At 44.6% G+C, this 13937-nt stretch overlaps 1 protein-coding gene across 1 annotated transcript in view; it reads left to right on the top strand.

The window, feature by feature from the left end:
- The window catches only part of ATRN (attractin), a 159346-nt gene that overhangs the window by 102450 nt on the left and 42959 nt on the right, over nucleotides 1–13937 (top strand). Inside the window, exon 23 of the mRNA XM_027705559.1 lies at nucleotides 13638–13699. Within this exon, the coding sequence (XP_027561360.1) occupies nucleotides 13638–13699 (62 nt within the window). The remainder of the gene's footprint in view (nucleotides 1–13637; nucleotides 13700–13937) is intronic.

Here is a 13937-nt window from a genome sequence, read left to right as displayed (position 1 = left end):
CCCAGGAATGTGGGATGTCATTTGTCAGCTCCAAAGCCCTTGGCTGATGTGCCCTTCAGTGACCCCCCTTCACTCAGGGCCCTCCCTCTCTGCCTTCTGCACTTTTCTTACCATTTCCATGATGTCTGCATCCAACTTTGGAAGGAAAATGCTCATTGTAGTGCTCTGGGGAAGAGCTGCTCTGCTGCACTGAGTAGGATTTCCCACAGATGTGGGATCTGCTCCCAAGAATCCTTTCGGAGCTGCCGCTTCCTCGGATCCGAGTGCTTTGTGTATTAAACCTGTGGCTACTAATTTTTTATGACCTTTTCTTCTTTCTTGAGTCGTTCTGAGGGAACAGCCAAAGCTCTGTTGATTCCCAGGCATCAAAAGGCTTCCCTGCCTCTCTCTGCATCCCAGGGATTTTCCATGGGATTGTGTTACAGGCACTAATTGCCTCCTTTGACCTGGGAAAGATTTCCCACCGCTTTCCAACGATGTGCTGAAAATGTCTGTAGGAATGTGAGAGAGCACATTCCCTTCACATCTCCTTGGCTTTGCAGAGCTGGGAATAACATGGGAAATGGGTCTTTCCCTTAAGCCAGGAGATATTTCCTGTGTTAACATGTAGGTAAAGCTCACGTGGAGCCACGTGCTGCTGGTGCTGGATTTTGGAGCCAGGATGAATTAACTAGACTGGGATTCTCCCAAGGAATGGGTCTTGTTTTCTCTCTTAGCTGAACGTGGCTATTTAAGTGGAAAATAGTAGCCAGCATCTTCCAAAGTGCCAGGAATTAAATTAATTCCTAAGAAGACTCTCTATCAGACAAAGCTCTTGCTCTGATCTTTATCATCATTTGTTTTAATGTTCCATCACTCTCCTGTCCTGCAGATACTGCAACCTTCCCAAATTCTCATTTTTCAAAGGAAAGCTCCTTCATTAAAGCAGTTTTGGGTTGAATTTCTTCTTCTGATGCTCTCCCCCATCATCCTGCTGTTTTTATTGGCAGCTAAAACAGGTGCTCTGCATTAGCGAGGATCTTAATACCAGTTTCAGTTAAGCTTTAATTTCACTTGCCATGTTTAATGTGGTTCAGGAGGCATTTGCTTTCTTGCAGAGCTAAATGATGGATGACACTTGGCTGCAGCCCAGGAAAGCTTTGAGGTACCCTCAGCTCCTGCCGGGGGAGGGAGATGGTTACCCCAAAACAGAGCTGGAGGAATAGCTGATCCCACACTTCCAGCTTCCTTGGATTTGAGGCTTTCAGCCTCTTTAAGGTGATTTAAGGAACATTTCCAGCAGTGGTGCTCTCTGGGGTTCCCTTTTGAGGTTTGCAAGGTTTTGATAATTCACGGGAATAAGATGGAGCCAAGGAACCATCCCCCAGTTAAAAGCAGGGCCTGAACTGACTCTTAATTCCCTGATTCCTCTCTGGAGGAAGCATTTGGTGTTTGATACAGGGCACAGATATCCCTGAGGACACGGCCCATGGAGGTTTCCAGCCTTTCCCTAAATTATTACCATTCTTTAATTTGAGGCTCATGGAACGAGAGCTCTCGGGGAGGGTAAAGGTGGAGAAAAAGCATCTTTGTTGTCGGCCAAAGAGAATAAAACACATTCAGATAGGTGGTGATTGCTTTGATAAAATAATCATGGAGGCTTGAAATCATCCTGAGGGGGCTGATCCTGCCAGGTCCTCCCTGTGCCTCGTGCATCTTTAACGAGGCCAAGATGGAGGTGCGGAGATAAAATCGCCCTCAGCTCTCCGGGACCCTCCTTTTCCAAAAATGTTCCTCCTTCTGTTGCTTCTGGAAGCACCACGATGCCAGAGTTGTTTGCTAATGATGTCCCTTGCCTTCCTCCAGCTCTTCAGCAGGTGCTTTCTGAGCAGAGCTCTCCCTGCCCCTCTCTCTCTCTCTCTTGCTGTGTGAGGGGTTCGCCTCAAAAACCCGACGACGGGACGTAAATCAATTTGTTAATCTGATGAAATCTGCTGTTGAGTGTAATTACTTTTGGAGACGTGCAATTACGTGCTGATTTTTTTTTTCCACAGCAGCCAAACTGACATCTTCTGCTGGGGTGAAGGGGGGATGGGAAGATTTAAAACACCCTGGTTAAATGGGCCTTTACAACATGAAACAGCTGCTTGTGTTTTATCTGCTCCTTGTTTTTGGCACCAGCCGTTGACATTTTTCTCCTTTTAGAAGTTGTTCCCTCTCAGATTAAGTAATATTTTTGTTTAGCAGGTTCTTAAATGCTCAGAAAGGAGGTTTTTTTCCTCCAAGGCACTTAACCCTTGCCTGGATGTGGTGCAACCTCAGTCCCTTTGACTGGAGGTTGTGGCTTCAGAAACCCCCAAAAAACTGCTCACACCAAACCTTCCCCAGGTGTTGTGTTGGGGGGGATTTTTATCAGGGACTCATGGAATGGTTTGGGTTGGAAGGGAGATGAAGGATCATCTCATTCCACCCCCCTGCCATGGGCAGGGACATCTTCCACTAGACCAGGTTGATCCAACCTGGCCTTGGACACTTCCAGGGATCCAGGGGCAGCCACAGCTTCTCTGGGCAACCTGTGCCAGGGCCTCCCCACCCTCACAGCCAGCAATTCCTTCCCAATATCCCACCTATCCCTGCTCTCTAGCAGTGGGAAGCCATTCCCTGTGTCCTGTCCCTCCATGCCTTGTCCCCAGTCCCTCTCCAGCTCTCCGGGAACCCCTTTTTCAACCATTGAAACCTTGGGGTTTTACATCCCCAGCTTGAGGAATTTCTGGGGATGAACTGTGCTGACTCACATACCCTTTGTGAGGTTTATTGGACTATTTTCATACAACATTGGAAGTCTGTTCGTGTGGCTGCTGCAAAACTTTAGCTGCATAAATAAGGAAAAAGTTCCAGGAGAGCAGAGATCCAGCCCGAGATCCAGATTTAATGATACCACCAGGATTTCTTAGGATGTGTTTTTTCCAACTCTGACAGTAAGATATGTATGGATTGCCTTTACTTTTAAGGAAGCTGATTTTTTTTTCCTCCCCCTGTTTAAAATGCAGGGCTGGAAAACACAATAACTAAACAAAAAAAAAGCAGAATTAATTTTCTATGGAAGCAAAGTCCGAATTAGGCATTAATTTCTCCTGGGTGAGGCAGGGGCTGGTTGCTTGAAGCTGCTGTGCTGAATAACTCCTGAAAACACCAGAACCCACCATGGAATGGGAATGTAAACCTGAAATTCAAATATATTTCATAAAAGGAGCCCTGTGAGCCATTGCAAGGGAGCTTTTACGGCCACCAAAGAGCCAGATGCATTTCTTTGTGCAAAAGCTTATTTAAAGAGTCAAAGCACAGTGAGCAGAGTTAATGAAGAGGAGAAAAGTGTGTTGGCAATAAAATCAAAAGAAGCCACGGGCTCAAATGTGACAGTAGATCCAGCCTGGCTGAAACCACGGGGGAAAAACAGATCCAGGACTAACAGAGGGTGACAAATCCAAAAGCCTGTGGCTTCTTCAGCTCCCAGACACGGAGACAGAGCCTCCAGCACTGCACCAACAGCTCTCAGCTGGCTCTGCAGGGCTGCTTTGGGGGGAAAAAACATTCCTGGAATGTCCTAAAAACTGCCTTTTCTCTCGTTCGCTTTCCTGACTTTGGATTATTAAGATTTGAGGGGTTTTTGCTGTATTGGCAGATGTTGCTCCCAGCAGTGTTGGGGTCAGAGCAGTGTGGGACTGTCACAGCCCTGGATAACAGTAAATTTCTGGGATGACTGGGTTTTTTTGTTGTTTTTTTTTTCCCCCAAATTGGTTATTTTTAATGTATTTATCCTTAATCGTGAGTGTCACGTGTAGTTATTTCTTTAAACAGTCTTGTTTTGCCTGCAAGACCAGCACCATCCTCCTTCCCACACCTGGACCCAAAGTATCAGCAAATTCCATGAATATTTTGACTGTGAGGGTTGAAATAAATTTGTCCTTTCGGTATTCTACTGGGAGATCCTTCAGGACAAAATGGTGAATGACCAGTTCTAGAAATCCTTCAGTGACAGACAGTGACCACCTGGGCTTTTTAATGCCAATACAGGAGAGGTTGTTCATTTTTCCCCACCCAGCACAGTTATTTTTCACATTAAGATTTCTTGAACACCAAATCATAGCCAAGGCTCTCAACAAATAAACCCTTGATGAATAAAAATAGCCCAGCCCTCTGATTTCTGACTTCATGACTCTTTAAAACTGATTTTGGATAATTTGCTGAAAGGAAATTTGGTTGATTTTTTTTTTTTAGTGCCCCTTCGTGTCATGATGTGACACCAGGTTTGGGACAACTTGTGGCTTCAGGGTTTTGTAACAATGTGAGAATGTTGTCATTCAAAGGTATTTTTGTTTGGTTATTTATATAAATCCGTATTTAGTTTGTGGTTGGAACTGGATGATCTTGAAGGTCCCTTCTGAACCAAACCATTCTGTGATTCTATATATTATATATAAAAATATATATCTGCAATTATTTTACTTCTTTATTTTAATTAAGGATGACAAATCCTTAGGATTTCTGTGGAAACTTCTGCACATGGCACATTGCAAACCTGTTGTGCTCCAGGTTGATAAACGTGGTAAATCACCCCATGTGATCCTTAGAATTCACAGCTTCCTCAGAGAAGGAGACAGAGTTTGTTTCCCCCATTAATACCAGAGAAACTCTGAGCTCTGTCTTGCATTTATTCCACTGTTTTGTCTGGTCAGAAATGATGCAAGACAGAAGGTTTTGCCCATTTCCATCTGTCAGCTATTTTGCAGCCTAAAAAAAATAATAAAAAAAAGGCAAATATGCCTTTAGCTGCTTTTTCCTTCTTTTTGTCCCTGACTCCCCCCTTGAGTACCCACATTCCCAGCTCCTTAGGAAAACAACTTTTATTGTTTTTATTGTAATGACTGTAAAGCTCATTTTTGCTGGACTTCGAGGGGTCTGAGTGAGGGTTTGAGCTGTTGTGTGCTGGAGTTTTTCATTTTTTTCCACACTGGAAGTCTCCAGGAATATTTGGGCCGGTGCCGGACGTCGCCGGGCCTGCACACAGATGGTGTCAGGGCTCTGCTGGGCACAGAGCCAGGGAATGGGATCCTTCCAAACCCAAATGCAATGGGATCCTTCCCAAATGCACCCACAGCGCAGCAGCTGGGGCTGAGGGAGGTGCTTGAGGATTTGGGACTGGGAGGACTGGAGTGTTTTCCTGCTGGGCACTCACTTTCTGTCTCAGCTTTCAGGGTCTTTGTTTTTAACCATTTTTTTCCAAGTATCTCAGAACTGCCTTACCTCCAGAACAACTGCTGCAGTCAGAGAATAATGGAATTGTTGAGGTTGGAAAAGCCCTGTGAGATCATCCAGTCCAGCCATCAACCAAGGCCACCACTGACCCATGTCCCCAAGTGCCACATCCACAGGGATTTTAAATCCCTCCAGGGATGGGGACTCCAGCTCTGCCCTGGGCAGCTGTGCCAGGGCTGGACAGTCCTTTCCAGGAAGGATATTTCCCCAATATCCAACCTAAACCTTTTCTGGTGCAACTTGAGGCCGTTCCCTCTCCTCCTGTCCCTTGTTCCCTGGGAGCAGAGCCTGACCCCCCCTGGCTCCCCCCTCCTGTCAGGGAGTTGCAGAGCCAGAAGGTCCCCCCTGAGCCTCCTTTTCTCCAGGCTGAGCCCCCCAGATCCCTCAGCTGCTCCTGCTGCTCCAGCCCCTTCCCCAGCTCCGTTCCCTTCCCTGCACACGCTCCAGCCCCTCCAGGTCTCTCTTGTCTGAGGGGCCCAAAAGAAGAACTGAGTTCAAATAATTCACTGAGGATTCACTGAGAATTCTGAAGAAATCCAATTTTTCTGGCCTTGCCTCATCTTTCCCATGGCCTTTGGTTGGGTGTCACTGTAACATGGAGCTGTGCAGGGTCTGATCCGAGTTTGCTTTTCCCATTATGGCGCTTCCCAGAACGTTATTTCCTGGTGCACTTTAAAATTCAGACGGGCACCACTATTCACCCCCTGGCTGTTTATTGAGCAAGCACTTCCCCCGTGTCAGATTTGTGGGATAATTCCTGGGATTCAGTGAAATTTGGGGCCACGTCTCGAGCGCTACTTTTAATTTAGGGACGGCCCTGCCCATGTTCGCTCCTCACAACCATCCCAGAGTTCACGTGGGGAGACGAAACACGGATAATTGGCATTTCTGAGCCAACTGCTGCCTGCAGCCAATTAGCTGGGAAGTGACAATTTGTGGCTGCTGCAGGAAGGCAGTGCTGGAATATAAATCGATTTTTCACCCTGGTGGAGGTTCAGGAGCGAGGCAGGTTTTATGTTTGCACTGTAGCAAGTGGTTGTGCCATAAAGCTCAGTGGCTCAGGTGATGTTGCAGCAGGTGAGGAGCTGGTCGTGAATCTCTCTGATCCCTCACACAGCTCGGAGGGGTTGGGTGTGAAAATCAAGTCTGAGGGGGAGATTTTATATTGACACCTTGGAGGGTGTGAATCTGAGCATAGGAGCCTCTTCAGCTGCACCAGGGTCTGTCTGAGCTGGAGAGAGATGGATTTTGTGGGTGAATTGTTCAGTGAATTTGGTCCAGAGGAGGCCCCAGAGATGTTCCAAGGGCTGGAGTCCCTCTGCTCTGGGGACATGCTGGGAGAGCTGAGGGGGTTCACCTGGAGAGGAGAAGGCTCCAGGGAGACTTTCCAACACCTTCCAGTGCTTCTGGTGCCCACACACAGCATCAGGTGTATCACAAACTCTCTGGGATCTGTTATGTGTCAGAGTTTTTCCAAGTTATAATTAATTCCCTTAAGACCCTTCTCTCGAACCTGAGGTTTAACTTCCCTGCCTGGAGAACCTTTCCCTGTGGATCAGGTTGTTCTTGCAGCTTGTGGAGACTTACAGAAGTCAAGGCAGCTTAAATTTTCTTGCCATCCTCCAAATTTGGGTGTAGTTTTTTGCTGTTGATTTAAAATAGGTCTGTGATGCCCCTGAAAGGGAATGTCCTGCCTGTGTGTTGTGATGGGGTGTGGATCCACCCCAAAGCAGTTGGATGGGGCTTGGGGCAACCTGGTCTAGTAAAAGGTGTCCCTGCCCATGGCAGGGGGTTGGAGCTGGATGATTTTTAAGGTCCTTCCAGCCCAAACCATTCTGGAATTCTGGAGCAGCAGCTGGAGGCAGGTGAGATGTCCTGGGGCTGGTTGGTAATAGGTTTTACCCCTGTTTAAGCAATGAGTGAGCTTTTAGTGCATCCATGAAGCCAAGGGAAGGATTCACTGTGGGAATTTGAACCACCTGAGTGTAGGGGTCTGCAAATAGATGTCTCTTTGTGCCTCAGGGGTTGAAGGTCCTGTTGTGGAACTGAGCAGGTAAATAATTTTCTAGACACTACACAGGCCAGCTGGATGACAGATGAGCTTCCCCTTGAGTGTAAGGGGATGATAGGAATATACCTCTGGATTTGGATCTTAATCTGTGTCTGAATCCCATAAATCATCTGCAGAGGTGAACAGATCTTCCTTCTGGAGAGTGTTCCTGGCAGCTGACGTCGCTGAGATGATTTGAGAGCCGCCTGCCCGAAAAGGATCATCTTGGGTTTGCTCATCCCTCAGGGAGCAGGGTCAGCTCCCAAATCCCAGCTTTTAAAGGGCTGGAATTTTGAATGAAGAGCTTTTTGCCTTGCTCTCTGCTGCCTTAATGACTTCCTTGGCTCATTAACGATGTTCACAGAACACGTGAAGCGGCATCATGTGGCAGAACCGAGACCACCCTTCAGCTGGATTGCTGTGTTGGCCTGTTTTTCCCTAAAACCTCCCCTCTGAGGCTGTTGGAATTGGCTCCCTGTTCCTCTGGAGCACCGAGCACCAAACCCAACATGGATTTTGGATTTTGTTTCACTAGAGCACCTTGTGTTTGTGTTTAAAGGAGAACTGGAACAAGGAACGATGTTTCTCTTGAGCAGAAGAGCCATTCCCCCCCACACACACCTCTATCCTAGAGGGCAAAATGAATATTTTGATGACTTTGGCATCACTCAGGAATACTTAAAGCCCCTTTGTTTTGCAGCAGGTCCTCTGACAGCAGCACAGGCACACTCAGCATTCAGGCCACGGCGCCCTGTTAGTGTTGTGTGTCTTCTCCAAGGTCAGGTTGAATCCTTGCCTCTAACCACAGCAAAAAAAGAGACAAGACAGTGCAGTTCCGAGGAGGGAACAGAGGAAGATGTGCAGAAATGGCACCTGCAGCTTGTTTGGCTCTTGGCTTTCTCTCCCTGGCAGCCTGTGGAGCTCCCAGCCTTCCCCTCTTACCTGCTGCTTTTTGCTCGTTAACTTTGGCGCCGGGGCCGGGTTGAGATGAAAAGCCAAAAGCAGCCTGAAATCCCTAAATTTCCATGGTTTTCAGGGCTGTGTGGTCCTGCAGACTTTGAAAACACGAGTGCTGTTGCATTCTGCCCCCTGCCAGGTGGGGGTAATGGCTGGAGCAGTAGGACCTTTGATATCTCCTGAATTCACAGCAAGCCTCAAGCTCCAGGAGCCCTTTTCATGTTGCGCCTTCCCTGTTGGGCTTCTCTGCTTTCTGAAGTTAATTAGACTCTTATTTTTCTCTCTTTTACAGTTCTGTTCCAGGAGCGTGTCCTGTGCAGAATATCGTTTCCAATTTGCCTTTCTCTCATCCCTGAGACAGAGCAGGGATGAAAAGAAAGGCAGCAATGGTGTGAATTGAGTCGCTTTGTGCGGGAGCGAAGAAAGGCAGAAATCCAACCTGTAAATAATCCTGAATTGTCAGCAGGGAGAGAGAAGTCAGAGAAACGATATTTTCTGTGGTTGATCATGTTTTCTCAAGCGTTCAGAGACCCAAAATGTCCCCAAATATGCTGTGAAATAGCCATACTTGAAACATTCTTCCGTTTATTCACAGAATCATGGAATGGTTTGGCTTGGAAGGGACCTTAAAAACCATCTCATTCCATGGGCAGGGACACCTTCCACTAGCCCAGGTTGCTCCAACCTGGCCTTGGACACTTCCAGGGATCCAAGGGCAGCCACAGCTTCTCTGGGCAACCTGGGCCAGGGCCTCCCCACCTTCCCAGCCAACAATTCCTTCCCAATATTCCACCTATCCCTGCCCTCTGGCACTGGGAAGCCATTCCCTGTGTCCTGTTCCTCCATCCCTTATCCCAAGTCCCTCTCCAGCTCTCCTGGTGCTCCTGTAGGTGCTGAAAGCTCTCCCTGGAACCTTCTCTCCTCCAGGCTGAACACTCCAGCTCCCTCATTAGCAGTTCTTCAGTTAATTTTACATTAGTGGCACAAATATTATGTCTAACATTAGGAATTATTTGAGTTTGGAGAGAGGTTTGTCCCATCCCCCTTGTGGCAAATAATTTGGCTTCTATTTCCCTAAAATCCCAGCAAGTTCCAACACAAGTAGGAGGATTCATGCTGTGACAAATTATCTGTAAATCTGATTATTGCAGCTAAACAAGAGGTGTTAACTTCAGTTGGTTTCTTGCTGGATTCAACAAGAAAAGAAATTTCTGCAGAATTTCCCCCCTGGATTGGTGATACTGATTTTTCCTTGTCGAGATGTGAAATTCAAGTTGGTTTTAATGAGTTCAGAGCATTTGTAGATCAGAGAATGGAGCCTTAAACGACTTTATTGTTGCACTTAAATGCTTAAGGTGAACTTAGACTGAGAAGTAACTGGACCCATTTTTGTCCCAAACTGTTCTCTTGGAAGTTTAATCTCAATTTTCTTTTCTCTTGAAGCACAAACTGACTGGAAAGCACGTCCTGGTGTGGAATCATCCCAGTTTGTTGGTCAAAATTTCTATCAGTCACAGGCTGGAGTTTTAACTCCAGCGACGTTTTTTTGGATTTAAAACACCAACTGTCGCCGCAACATCGCTTGGGTTTAAATGACTTTTCCTTTCCTCTGAATATTTTGGGGCCAAGTCATTTGCCATGAACTCCTTTGCAATGTGTGAGCACTGATTTCCAACCCAGGGCGATTTTGGGGATGTTTTTGGCCGGTCAGAGGCGGCCAGATTTGCTTCCTGGCTTCGTATTTTATGTTAATCGAATGATAAAAAAAAGTAAAGCTCTTAATTATGAATTTTTATCAGTCCACAGACCTATTCCTGTTCATCTGGAGAGCAGGGGGATTGTTTTGATCCTTCAAATGACAAAAAAGCAGGATAGGGGGGGCTGTGCTTTCCCAGGTATTTATTCAGATCAGATAAACACGAGCTTTGTAATATTCTTTGGGATTAACATAATTAATTATCTGATTTAACTACTTTGGCGTGCTCCGTTATTCCTAAAAATATATAAAATATCCTTGAAAGATGTATATGGCTTGGGAATAGTGGCTGGAAAGCTGGAAAAGGAGCTGGAGGGTGCTGGTTGGTAGTGGCTGAATGTGAGCCCAAGTGGAGGTTTAGGTTGGATATTGGGAAAATTCCTTCCTGGAAAGGGTTTTCCAGCCCTGGCACAGGGCAGTGTTGGAGTCCCCATCCCTGGAGGGATTTCAAATCCCTGTGGATGTGGCACTAGGGGACATGGGTCAGTGGTGGCCTTGGCTGGGGGAATGGTTGAACTGGATGATCTCAGAGGGCTTTTCCAACCTCATAATTTTGGGATTCTTTGATGTGGAAGTGGTGATTTGACTTGGCAGCTGAGCTGAGGTTCTGCCCCACTCCTGGAGAAGTTTCTCCTCATCCCCACACGGAGCTTCCCTGCAGTTCCCCTGCCTCATCCTCTGGTACAAAACAAGAGGTTTTTGAAGGTGGAAAAACGAATCTTTTCCCATCATTGAAACTTAATTAAAAATCCCTCACTGCCAAGGAATCGCTGCCATGTTTTTCCTGGATCCAGGACCAACAAGAGCCATTTCCAACCCAGCTTTGACTGTAACTGGATGAATGAAGTCCTAGAAGCACATTCCATGAGGGGAAATGAGGCTCTGAGCAAGCAAAGCATGAACAGTGATGAACCCAAATTGCCCAGGACACACGTTGGGCAGCTCTGATGGTGTTTGCAGCCTGGGAGAAGGGAATTGGGGAAATTCCCTTTAATTTTAGTTAAAGCTGGGCTTTAATTTTAATCTGTGTGTGAGGCCCAGAGCTCAGCTGGGCTTTGCAGGAGGAGAATTCCAACAGGCAGGGAAAACCAACATGGGAAAGCATTTGTGGGGCTTTGCATGAAATAAACCAAGTTTTCCTTTTATTTTTTTTTTCTTCCCCCCCTTTTTCCTTTTCCCCCTTTTTTTTCTTTTTTATTTCTCTTTCCCCTTTTTTCCCCTTTTTTTCCTTTTTTCCTTTTTTACCCTTTTTTCCTTTATTGTCCTTTTTTCCTTTTTTCTTTTTTCCCTTTTTTCCTTTTTTCTTTTTTTTCCCTTTTTCCCTTTTTTCCTTCTTTTCCCTTTTTCCCCCTTCTCCCTTTTTTCCCTTTTTTCTCTTTTCCCCTTTTTTTCCTTTTTCCCCCCTTTTTATTTCCTTTTTTCCTTCTTTTTCCTTCATTTCATTTTTTCCTTCTTTTCCCTTTTTTCCTTTTTTCCTTTTTTTCTCTTTTCCCCTTTTTTCCTTCCCCTCCTTTTATATCCTTTTTTCCTTCTTTTTCCTTAATTTCCTTTTTTTCCTTCTTTTCCCTTTTTTCCCTTTTTTCCCTTTTCCCTGTTTTTCTCTTCCTTTTTTCTTTTTTATTTTTTTTTCTCCCTTTTTTTCTTTTTTTCTCTTTTTTTGGTGAGGTGTTTTTGTCATTTTTTTCCTGGGTTCTTTTTATGTTTTTTGATTGGTTGGTTTAGTTTGTGTTTTTTTGTGGTTTTGCCTTTTTTTGTTTGTTTGTTTTGCTTTTGTTTGTTTTGGGGTTTTTGTTTGTTTGTTTTTTCCTGTTTTGTTTTATTTGTTCCCTGCAATTATATTATCCAAAAAAATGAGAAACCCTTTTCTGGTAACAGTCTCATTAATTTTTCATAGAATTTCTACAATTTTAAAATTGTAGAAAATTAACAAATACTTATTTCTTCTTTTTATGGGAGCAAGTTTTGATTTCCACCTTGGTCTTGCTGATCATCCCCAGAGAACTGGGCTGTTGATGATTCCTTTGTCCTTTTAAGTTTCCATTTCTCCAAAAGGATTTTTAAATTTAAGCTGTTGCTGCACAAAAAGGGCTTTATTTCGAGATGCATCTTTTGCATCCTGGTTGTTCTCAGAAATAACAACCAGAGTTATTATTTTTATCCTGGCTTTGTATTTTGGGCTGTGATATTTTAGTGAGGACAATCTTTGCCTTAAACACAATTCCAGAGGAGTTTTGCACAGATCAAACCACTGGCCATGCACTGATTTATTTTTGTTTTTAACTGAAAAGTGAAATAACACTCAGTGTCTTTTTATAATCAGAAAAGCATTGGGAAGAACATTATAAAGGAAAAAAAAATCAGCCAGAAACTGTGTTTTCTTGTCTTCTGGAGGCAGGAATATTGAGGTCAGAGCATCTGGTGTGCAGATTTGGAGTTCACTTTCCAGCCCCACAGTGGTTTTGCCCTGCAAGGGAATTTTCAACTTCGGAGTATTTCAATATATTTAATTAAAAAACCTATTTGGGGTTCTTCTACCAAGACTTCTCTACCAAGTTATAATCGATATTTAAAGTGAATATGATCATAAAAAGTCTTCCAGAGTGACAGAAATCTAAGCATTGGCTCATTTTGTGTAATATTGCTGATTTTTGGGATGTGGCTGTTGCTGGGAGGAGGGATTTGTGTTCGTGTTCACGATGCCAGAAATGCTGTTTATCAAGGAAAAAAAACCAACAAGTGACGCTGGAAGTGAATTTGATCTCCCTGAAAAGCTTTTGTCAGTGCAGATTTCCCTTGAATCCACAAAATAAGTGCTGTTATTTCATGAAAGAGTTAAATATCCTGTCCTGGTGCCGAGATTGATGGTCAGAGGAAATAGGAGGTACCTGGAAAGAACTTCTGATCCCGAATATTGCCAAGCTGCCTTTCCCTCCGCTTTGTTATCCTTACCCAGGCTCCCTAATCTTTCCCCTTTGCCTCCAGCCACCTCCCAGTTTCCTGTTTGCCTCTTCCCCTCTGATTTTCCTCCCGAATATTCCGGGTTTTTCCCTGCCCTGTGCCGTGGGATCCTGGGGAAGGATGAATGCCATCGCCGTGTTCACGGTGTCCATCCTCTTCTGTGTCTCGTGCCTCTTTGCAGCTCTGGGTGTAAGTTCCTTATCCAGGGGAGGTTTTTCCTCTCTGGAGTATTGCTGGAAGTGTAATTGTCGAATTTTTGGAGTTGCTATGTGAACAATAATTAAAGGTTTTCACTTTTAATTAAGATTATTCGCAGCTCCGCCTTCTGATTTTTGGAACTGATGTTTTCTCCAAAGAATTTTCCTTGGAACATTGCTGGGAGAATGTTACTTGTCCAGCTTCATTTTTGGGATATATGTTTTCAAAACAATAAGAATTTATAATTTGTTTTCTTTTTCCCTCAGAATATTTCAGTTCTTTTTCAAAAACTGTTCAAAAAAAAAAAGGTGAATTGACTTAACCGAAGACACATTGTAATGTAAAATTTTATCCTTTTTAATATCTTGAAATAGGAATTTTCTTTTCAGTGAGTAACAGAGAACATTTGCTTTTCTCTTGCAGATTGCATTCTCACAGCACAGCAACTTTATGGACCTGGTGCAGTTCTTTGTGACATTTTTCAGGTACTTTTCATTTAAGACACTTAAAATGTTTCTTTGGGTTTTGATTTTCAGCGTTTGGTTTGGTTTTTACCTTAAGCATCCTGCTGCAGCACAGCCTTAAAAAAATGGGAATATCTGCTTTATTTGAAGTATTTAATTAGGAAATAGGAGAAGGAAATCAATCTTTGTCCTGTGCGTGCAGGGAAAGGGGAGTTGGGGTCTGGGAGAGGCTTTTGGAAGGGGAGAAGTTCCTTTTCAA

Source organism: Neopelma chrysocephalum, unplaced genomic scaffold (genome assembly GCF_003984885.1).
Source record: "Neopelma chrysocephalum unplaced genomic scaffold, ASM398488v2 Primary Assembly neopelma1_345, whole genome shotgun sequence".
Taxonomy (NCBI): domain Eukaryota; kingdom Metazoa; phylum Chordata; class Aves; order Passeriformes; family Pipridae; genus Neopelma; species Neopelma chrysocephalum.
Note: the sequence above shows the minus strand (reverse complement) of the source record. Positions and strands in the feature narration are given on the sequence as shown.